This window comes from Cariama cristata, unplaced genomic scaffold, assembly GCF_000690535.1.
Source record: "Cariama cristata isolate BGI_N322 unplaced genomic scaffold, ASM69053v1 scaffold5999, whole genome shotgun sequence".
NCBI lineage: Eukaryota > Metazoa > Chordata > Aves > Cariamiformes > Cariamidae > Cariama > Cariama cristata.
Window position 1 is genome coordinate 5,127 of NW_009633933.1, and position 10,545 is coordinate 15,671.

At 40.3% G+C, this 10,545-nt stretch overlaps 1 protein-coding gene across 1 annotated transcript in view; it reads right to left on the reverse strand.

The window, feature by feature from the left end:
• Positions 1-2,004: 2,004 nt before the first annotated feature.
• LOC104166865 (protein BEAN1-like) overlaps positions 2,005-10,545 on the reverse strand; it is a gene marked incomplete at its 5' end in the record, with an annotated part of 18,211 nt that continues 9,670 nt past the window's right edge. Inside the window, one exon of the mRNA XM_009706956.1 lies at positions 2,005-2,437. Within this exon, the coding sequence (XP_009705258.1) occupies positions 2,089-2,437 (349 nt within the window). The remainder of the gene's footprint in view (positions 2,438-10,545) is intronic.

The following is a 10,545-nucleotide window of genomic DNA, read 5'->3' on the forward strand; positions in this document are numbered from 1 at the left end:
AAAAATCACATTTGCCTTCTAATATTTGTTTATTAGATTTGCCCCTCCACCTCCCTTATAGCAGCCTGCAGGTCTGGTCCCAGCGCCTTACCCTGTTCTCGGCAAGTCTCCAAGAGCTGCAGGAAGACACAGCTATGAAAGCATGTCCTATTCTGCATAAATAAACCTCTGTGCTTTCCTGCACTTTTTGTTTTCCTGCCAGTAAAACTGACTGGTACATTTCTACATTGGTTTTCATTTCTTGCCCCTAATAGATGGTGTAGAGTTTTGTTTCTTGTTGCAGGATACTTTGCATACCACAAAACTGTTTACACTAGCACTTTATACAGAGGAATAGTTCTGTCTGTTAAAAAACCAAATGTGAAATATAGCCTACATTCTGGCAATGCCTGCCAGCAGTTTTGCAATGCGAAATTGTGAATTCTTGTTGTTTTGGGTGTAGCATACTGAGAATACTGAAAATCTTGCTGAACTGCAATAGAATTCTGTTATTTTAGCAAAATACTTATTTACTCTCATCTACTTAGCAAAAAATGCATACCTACCTTATCTCATCATGTGCATATGACTCAGTAATGGTATAATTTATACAGCAGTAAGAACCATATAATTACTTCCCATCGAAGTATTAATTATAATTGTGTCAATCTTTGGAATGTTGAATGATGATTACAGTTGAAAATTATTTAGTATTTGCAGAAAATCTAAGTGCAATTTTAATAGTTTGGATGATGCTTCCTTTTAAACACAATTATACATTTAATATATTTATTTTTACGTATCCTTCAGTGGGGGTAGTAAACTGAAGTCTATTTTATCAGTGCAAAAATTTTTTTTTTCAGTGAAAATATCTCTAAGAGATTTAGTGGCAATAAGCCTCTGATAACACTGCTAACTAATACTGGTCGAAGATGTAGTTTAGTCCTTGGGTGGAGACAGGGTGCTTGTGTACCGTGCAAGATTAAACTCTCACATCGGCGGTTTACCTCCGCTGTTCCTGCTAGTATGCATCTCCAATTTGTATGCAGTTATCAAATGAATGTGTGAGAAGTCCAGGTCTATGAACTAAGACTAGATTTGTGGGTAACAATTTCAGTGAAAAGAATCGTGCCTAATAAAAGAGGTTTCTGCACCAAGTGAGGTTCTCTGTTACTGTGCGTGCCAAGTCCAGCATCTATTATTTACATCACACTAATGCCATTACTAGAGGTCAAGGTCCTTTGTAACACTACAGGGTCCTTACTGACGAAAGAGCCCAGTGAGTGCCTGAAAACGCTGTCATGCATGGGAATCGGCATGAAGCATCTTCTGGGATTCCAGATGCTGCCCTTCCCTTAGCTATAGCAAGTCCCCATGAAGGATGTGCAGCTCACAGGCCTGCACACAGCTGTAGTACAGCTTCCAGAGGTAAAGCCAATTGGTGTTTGGGGATCCATTGCCACCTCTCCATCATTTGCTGCTGGTTTCTTTTGAGGAAGCCTTACAGCAGGCTTTGCAACGCTCTGGAAAGCCTGGTACTGGCCAGACTTTCCAAAGGAAAAATGTGACTATCAAAATACTATTCTCCTTTTTTGTTTGCTCCTATGCAGTACCGATATTCATGTTTTGCAGGCAGCGTACTGTCTATGGAAATACATATTTAGACAAGGAATTATTTAAAAATGCTTTGTTGCCAAGACACTGAATGAAATGTACTAGTGACACCTACAAAGACAACAAAATGCTCTTCCTTTTCCTTCTGCTCTAAAACATGCGAAGTATCATTAAATCAACAAGTAGGCTTGACTGGATAACATGTATCTACATTAAGAGTGGCTGATTTCAATGTGTTTTGAAATGCTTCAAAAAGGTCAGATGCACTGCTTGTCAGCGCTGCTTTTTTATGCTGTGTGATGTCATGGAACACTTTGAAGCACGAAGAGGGAAGTTTAGGTAAACTTTCAAAATTCATTGTAAAAAATAAGATCTCATTGCATCCTTGTTTAAAGATATAAAATAAGTAGAACTTTCAGAGGTTTTATTCTTCCATTTAAATGTTTTTGTCAGTCTGAGTTGTTCAGAAGAATCAAAGGAAAGAGCTGCTTTTTTTCACATGATTTGGTTTGGAAGGGTCTGATAGTCAGTGGAAGAATTTTTCAGTACTTCCATTGGAACAAGCGGGATGGGGATATTCTGTTCACACACCACTGTCTCGTACAGGGGAGCAGCCTCCAGAGTGAGAGATGACAAAGAGATGGATGAAATGGGCTGCTGCAAGTCCTGCAGTCTGACTGCATAATTTGCAGCCTGTCCTGTAGTCCCAGATGCTGCTTCACCTTCCAGGCTAATGTTTATAGATACTTCATTACTTTGGCAAGGGTCCGTAAGAGAATATGGGGGGGGATCATCTGTGGGAATATATATTTGTGTTGCTCCTGGCCCCACGCATTCATCGTAGCTGAAAGAAAAAAAGAATTTTTCATTAGATTCCTGTGAAAAATGCCACAGTACATTATTTTCAGCATAACAGGGGCAGGTAAAGTGAGAAGAAAAGGATCATCCGGTGTTTTGTTCCTCAGCCCACATCCTTGCTTAGCCTGCCATGTGAGACACTCGAGAGCATAATACTGAAAAGCACATCACCAAACACCTAAAGATAATCCCAGAGGTCTCGGTGAAAGTTCAGACCCCATCCTCCTGCATGGAAGTAGTATCTGTGGCAGCACCACTCAGCTGAGGTGCCTGGGGATAAGCCCAGCTCCTTGCAGCCTCTTACGCAGGAGCAGGAGGAATAACACTGCTGGCTCCCACAGAGCTGTGCACGCTGCGCCAGTCGCTGTAAGTGCAACACAGTGAAAACTGCTCTCAGCTCCTTGTGAGTAGCTAAGTTAGAAAATGGCTGGGGAAAAAGGAAGTGGTGTTGCCATTTTAGTTATGAAATAAGGTACAGAGAGCTCTAGATGGAGTCTAAAGCAGAGTATCACACCAAATGCGTTCCTCCTGACTCGCAGGTCTCTGATGCTCAGCCAGCAGTTACATGCGGTGGGTTGCTGGATTGCAGATCTGTGCTGGCAGCGGCAGAAGGATTTCTTGCTGAGGTGCAGAACTGTGATGAATAATCTTGACAGACTCATGCTGGTCATTCTGAGACTTGGCAGACTACTGGTCATGTTCCTCCCGAAAAGGAGGAATGCAAGACAAACCTTGTGGGATTTCTGTGAGGAGCCAGCTCAGGTCTATCCAGGCTTTGCAGTTGTATCTGTGCCCCCAAGCTAGAGCCAGGGGAAACTATTACCTCCTCACTTCACTACCATGCTCAGGGCTTGCTGTCCCAGTGTGAATGCAGACAGGCACCTTAGACTGGAGTTTGGACCGCACAGCCTAGGGAGGCCCACGAGGGGTAAATAATGAGCCTGGACAGAGCAGTGTCTCTCTGTGCTTGTGTTTCCCCATGTTCTGTGTTGCAGGAAGGGAACGGACAGAGTGGACGTGAGCAGGCTCCATGCCTTCGTGCTGTGCTGTGCTGGCTCTGCCCAGCCCTCTGAGCCGAAGGGCTCTGCAGAGATTGCACTGTGGCCCCAGGGAGGGCTGACCAGAACTGGTGAATCTGGTCCGTTATCTGGGTGGTCCACTGTCTGGCTATCCTAACATTCTCTGTTTGTCCACAAACTAAAGCTGACTCTACTTTGCTATCAAACCAGCCCAGGTCTAGTGGTCTTGAAGGAAGGTCCTGTTTTCCTGGCTCACTGGCTACAGATGAAAGTAAGGAAGAGTCATAACATCATGATCTTAAATGTGGGACCTGCTTTGCTTGTGGCTGCCTTGTTTAACTGTTTCAGGATCATTTTAAATCCAATTCTGAAGGAGGGAATGTTTCCTGTAAAAAAAACCTTCGCCTACTCAGTTAACTTGAAAAACAGTTCTGCTGGAGCCAGACAAATTAAGAACCCATTTCCTCAACCACACTAACTGCAGAGCTATTAAGATCTCGGATATTTCCTGAAACTTAGGATATTTAGAATATGTCCTCCCAGTAGACCGCAGGCAGTCATTCTGTCCCCTGTAATTGCATTAATGCCCGGCTAAACCCAAGCTAATAGAGCCTCCTTGTAGATTGTAAGTGGCTTGCAGCAGGGTAGCTTGCATCGGTTAGAGTGAGCTCAAATCTACTGGCATCAACCATGGAGGCCCTGCTGTAGAAAAATACTTGGTTCTGCTGCACTCATTCATACCTTTCCCTCAGAGCCCTCCTGATGATTTTGATGATATTGTTCCTAGTCTATGTGATGGAAGTGGTTTTTTGGGCAAGGGAAAGGTAAGAAAGTGAAATCTTAGTACTAGGTTACTAAACAATACAAATAGCCACAGGTGTTTTTATTTTAACTCCCTTTTATCTTATTTTTATAATCATGAGGACAATGGTTTTAAATTTAGACTAGAAAATTTCGATTTCCCCATCAGAAAGAATGGTACCTAAAAACGTAACTCTGTTCTGAAGATTGTGAATAGAGCTCCTAGGTACTTCAGAAACAAGTCCCAGCACGTAGGAGGTTGAATTGGTTTTGTATAGCATGTGGAAAAGATTTCAGTCCAGCCTCTATTAAGCCCACTGAGGCTTTCAAGCATACCTGATATTCTTTTAAAAGATCTTAGACCTCAGTCAGAGATCAAGGACCTGATGTCCTCAACTCTTCATGAACTCGGCAAGAGTAAAGGAAAAGCCACACTTTGCAGGATTACTTTCTATGAGCTGCATCTTTACTTAATTTACACTTTGCTGACCCAAAGCCCAGTGAATTTATTTAAAATCTTTCCACAGATTTTGACTGATTTAATCAGGCTAATGAAGAGCACCTACTGGGTCCTGTTACCATACTAAAAAACTTTCAGTTTTGAAAAGCCCACAGTAATGTGAGTTTCAAGGTGGAAAATTTTGAATCCTTTTGCTGAGACACGGAAGGGAAGAAGCTTCTCTGTCTCCTGGTTCTGGGCCCAGGCCCAGCCCAAGGCAAATCTGCCACTGACCTAAAGGAGAAATGGGGACACTATGAACCTTCTACTTACTGTTATCTGATCATCTGCCTTTCTTTCCCTTGGATTTAATTTAATGTCTTTCATGGACCATACCTCAGCTCTGTAGAACTAAAATGATCGGAGGGATAAACAGCTAAATGATCTTTTGTGAAGGAGACTTTCAAACATAAAGACAAATGGGTAGCAAATTACTGTATTCAAGACCTGGCATTTTAGTGTTTAGTTCCAAATATCAATATATTAGTGTTAGGGTACTTTTTCTTCATATGTATGATGGATAAAAACTAATTCTCTCTTTTTGTCCAAACTCCAATGCAAGTAATGTTTCCCCCCTCATTTTTTGGCAATTAAGACCACATTTTAAAAATTGAATAGGGCACTACAGAACACAGACTTCCAATTAACTAACTCTTTGGCACCTCCACAGCTGTACCTACAGATCATTGTGGCCAAGGAGGCAACTACAAATCATTCAAATAGCGCTTTTTTTTTTTTAAAGTAACTTCTTGTATTTAATTATAACTTATGATCTTGATACTCAGTTTCCCAAATTCACTTCTGAGCACAGTATCTTTGCTTGTAATGCTGACATTGCAAACACCTATTGCTATGATACTAGTAGTGGAGGCTACAGATTCGGTTCCTAGCATGTTCTGTTGAGGATAGAAAGGAGATGAATTAAAGTCACAGAAGCAACTTTAACTTTGTATTTTTTTCCCTAGCTTCCAAGTGTTTTGTGGTTTTTTTTCGGTGTTTTTTTTTTTTTTTCCCTCCCCTCGTCTGTTTAACAGCCTCAGTAATTTGGTTGTGCTTTCAGGGTACTATTATAGAGGTATTCCTATAGTATAACTAATGAATTATCAACACTACAACCATGAATTTTATTTTGCAATCTCTCCTTCAAAGAGACCATAATATGTAAACTTACATGGCTTTACCGGATCTTTTTTTATTAGAGGATTCTAAGTGAGTATTATAAGAAGCAATACATAATTCAACAGGCACCCACTGTCTGTGTATGTTCGTGGTTGGAAAATCATTCCTGCAAAGGTTTAAAGGACTACTTATAAAAAAATTGTAATAGCAATAATTTCTTGCAGCTGATTACCATGTATTGATGTGAGTGATACTGGACTAAATCCTTACTGTTGTCTTAAAATAAAGGTTCATGTTTGAGGAGAAGAGGTAAATGGACTCTTGCATTTTACTGCAGTGAAGTGCATATCACGAACTAAGTGGTACTACTGGGTTGTCGTGCAGTGTGAGGTCTGCACCTTTGACACAGCTTTTAGCTTGCTTTCTTTTTACTTGCAAAAAGTGCAAACTACAATAGAATGAAGGAGCTGCTTTCTCATCCATTAGTATGGAGACCTGGATACCAGAGGTACTACGTAATGGTGGCTACCACTAAAAAGAACCAGTGCATCCTTAACAAGAAGTAATGATGATTCTTAATATTAAAATTATACTGTTACATGCAAGTCACTTAAGTATGGTAGCTAATGCTGTTGATTTCATCCGAGAAGGTGGCAGCTGTAAAGCTCAGTGACATGTAAAGCTGCAGTTTCAACATGAGCCAATGTCCGTGTCATTGAAAGGCAGAGTCCCCTGCCCTGTTGCATGCTCCTGCTGTGTTCCTTGTGCTACTTCCTTCAAACCACGATCCCCAGTCTGGGGCTAAAGAGGCAAAAAGGTGGTGTGTGTGTGTGGGGTTGTTTTTTTTTTTTCCCCTTTGTGTATGTGCGTGTGTTTTGGAGGTTTTTGTTGGTTTGTTTTGTTTGGGTTTTTTGTGTATGTGTTTTTCCTGGGCTGGATTTCTACTGATTTAGCTATCTAAGTTGGAAGCTCACAGTGTAGTCAGATAGGCATCAGTTGGAAGGACACAGCGTAGTTGGATAGGCACCAGTGCAACACAAGGGAAGCAGAGGTACAAGAGATGGAGGAAGTGGGGTAGGTCTTAGACCACAGCTTGCAGGCAGAACTTCTTAGCTGTATCATAGAAGTCCAACCTCATTAACTGCTAAGGGAATGACACCTACATATATATGTGTGTGTATATATATATATGTTTTGCAACCAAAGGTGCAAGAGCATGGATCTTGCATGACTTAAGTGGAAAAACAAAAATACTTTTTGCTGGTCTTTTGCAAAAAATACAATGATAGTTATGTTTTATCTGAGAGATTCAGTTCTGTGAAGTTACTGTACATGTAAAAAGTAGCTGATGCTTGAAGTTCACTACAGCAGTCACAGGAATATCCTTTTAAACAAGAAAGCAAATGCTTTTGAAAAGTATTATGTTACCATAACTTAATAATGGACCACAGGAACTCATTACACTGCATCTCATGAATATCATGCGCCTTTTTCAGCCCTGAAAAAAAATCCTCCGTTGCAGTACTTGTGGTGAATTCACTTTAATCCATTAGTTTTTTTAAATTATATTATCTTAAAGTTCAGTGTATCTTACAGGCAGTCATGAGAAGGAAGGGGTTACTGACCATGAAATGTGCTGTTGTCTACATTTTAAATTTTTTTTTTTTGTTTGGCCTTGTTTCTTGTCAGAATAACTTCACTGTCATTGTAGACTATGCTATTGAGTTTTTAAGGGATAATTACACTAGGAAAGGCAACGAGGGCTGATGTCTGTTAACATCATCTTACCACATGTAAATGTGATCTGCAAAGAGAAGAATGTTGCTTAAAAAATACAGCAGCTCTTCAAGCTGACCTTGTTGACTCACAGTGTTGGGGAGGGGGAAAATAACTTCATGAATTTGTCAGGTCTCATTTCAATAAGTATTAGGATAGGTTTGTTGCTAAGGAAACCCAAAAGAACTTACTTAACTAGCTGTCACTCATACATTATGACCTGCTCTCTGGGGAAAGAAAGAAGGTTCTACTTACAGAATTTTTTTTAAGATGCATACAATAGCTAGTGAAAAAAAGGCAAATCTGGGGAATGAAGAATTCTTTGTGAAATAGATGTCTTTTTGTTTACTTCGTTCATTTATTATATATTATGACTCTACTAAAATTGCTCCTGTTGCATTGTTTCCATTTTGCTGATGACCTACTGTCTTCTTTTAATAATGGTAAACAGAATCACTAAATCTGGAAAATACATGTGCTGACAGGTTTAAGCTATGATGAAAACAACACAAAGGATGTTTATAGGATGTTGTCACCTAATAAATAAAAGCTGAAATTAGAACAAATATACTGTAACTCTCTAAAAGGAGGATCAAAGGAAAAAATAATGATGTGTTTGACCGTGTGAGTAGTTCAGCTGATGATCGTATCTCTGATCATACAATCTACTAACAGCTGGGTTTGTAGTACAGCAGCTTGGAAATCTGTGTTTCCTTTGAGGTGTTTTTTGTTAGAATACATATATTGTGTGGTAATGTATAACTACGATGAAGAAATGTATCATGTTTGACAGAACTGCTCTTATAGTGATGTATGTCATGAGACAGGGTATTTTTCTAGATTTATTTTTGATACTGGCAGTTTCCATTTTAGATACCAAGTGTATTTAGTAACTATATTTTGACTTTTCTTTTGCAGGCTTTGTCAGTGATTTATTAAGGACTAGCTTACTATTTTCATATAACAGCAATCCATTCCATATTACTGATTGCCTCAGTTACTCTGTTTAATTCTTGAACAGTGACTTGAATCATTGAATAGTTATGGTTGGAAGAGACCTCAAAGATCATCAGGTCCAACCTTCTACCCAATGCCACCATGCTGACTAAACCATGTCTTGAAGTGCCACATCTAAACATTTTTTGAACACCTCCAGGGATGGTGACTCCACCACCTCCCTGGGGAGCCTGTTCCACTGCCTAACGACTCTTACAGTGAAGAAGTTTTTCCTAATATCCAACCTGAACCTCCCCTGGCACAACTCGAGACCATTTGCTCTTGTCCTATTGCTAGTTATCAGGGAGAAGAGATCGACCCCCACCTTGCTACAACCTCCTTTCAGGTTGCTGTAGAGAGCGATCAGGTCTCCCCTCAGTCTCCTTTTCTCCAGGCTGAACAACCCCAGCTCCCTCAGCCGCTCCCCATCAGACTTGTGCTCCAGGCCCTTCACCAGCTTTGTTGCTCTTCTCTGGACTCGCTCCAGCACCTCAATGTCCTTCTTGCAGTGAGGGGCCCAAAACTGAACACAGTACTCGAGGTGCAGCCTCACCAGTGCTGATTACTACCCTGGTCCTGCTGGCCACACTATTGCTGATACAGGCCAGGATGCTGTTGGCCTTCTTGGCCACCTGGGCACACTGCTGGCTCAAGAGCCAAAATATCTTTGTTTATTAGAAAAGAAACACCCCAAACTGTTGGAGCCTAGTAATGACAGAATGATAGCGCAAGAATAAGCAAATGTAGTTACGTGGCACCTCCTCCTATACGGTTTCAGCCCTCCTAGTTACTGTGCTAGTATGAAATCAAAATCCATCTGTCTCTGGGCCTAGAAAATATGACATGAGAACTTTTTACTGTGACTGGTCCCAAATTACAGTGGGTGAGGGGGTAAGTAACAAACATGTAACACACACCGAGAGATAACAGCCTGTGGTGTCAGCCAAGACAGGGCCCTGAAGGAATCATCCAATGCTCCATAAAATTCCTGGACTATATTCTGGGAATGTTTTGTCACACATGTTTGAAATGTGGCTATTTAAACAAGGGGGAGACTCCTCTTAAGGCACTCTGGAGGAACCTTTCTCTTTTTAGTAGCTGTAGAGCAATGCTGATCTCCTAACTTGAGCTCCCAAGGGCATGGTAAATGCACCTCCAAGGTGCCTGCCTGATCCTGGAGTAGGTAACCATGAACAAATAACACTGTTTATTTAATATTTTAATGTTTTTAAATAGTAAAAAATGTAACCTTAAAGTATTGTTCAAGGAAACATCTAAGGCTTAAGTAACTCAACCCTTGAACAGACAGGAAACCTGGAATTAATTTTTTTCTGCCTTTTTTCTGTTCATAGTTATTTCTGGAATTTCAAATTCCCCACAACTACAATAGGACTATTTGTGTTAATAAGTCCTAAAAGTCTGAATCTTTATTCTGCACTATGTGTCAACATAATCTTGAGGAAGTCGTGACTCTTTGAATACATATTCCAGATGAAAACTGAAATTAACTGTAAACAGTGTTTTCATGAGAACTTATACTTGATAGCATTTGAAACTGATATAATACAGTTTCAACATAATTGTGCAGCTTTAAACAATTAAAGTATGTATTTTAAATAAAACAAGTCATTCTATGATGAAGATTTTGTATGATACATTTCAGCCTGGCATTGATTTTATATATACCAAGAACCACTTGATCATAAGCAGTGTTCAGTCTCTGGATTTCTGTAACTATTATACAGTGAAGCTATGGGCAGTGGTTGAGTAATAATAATCAGTTAAGAGGAATTTATTTCAAAATAGTCTGTTGTAGCCTCCCAAGCCATGAAGTTAATCCACTGTTCTAAATAACAGTGCCCATTTTTGCATGTCAGCAGGCAT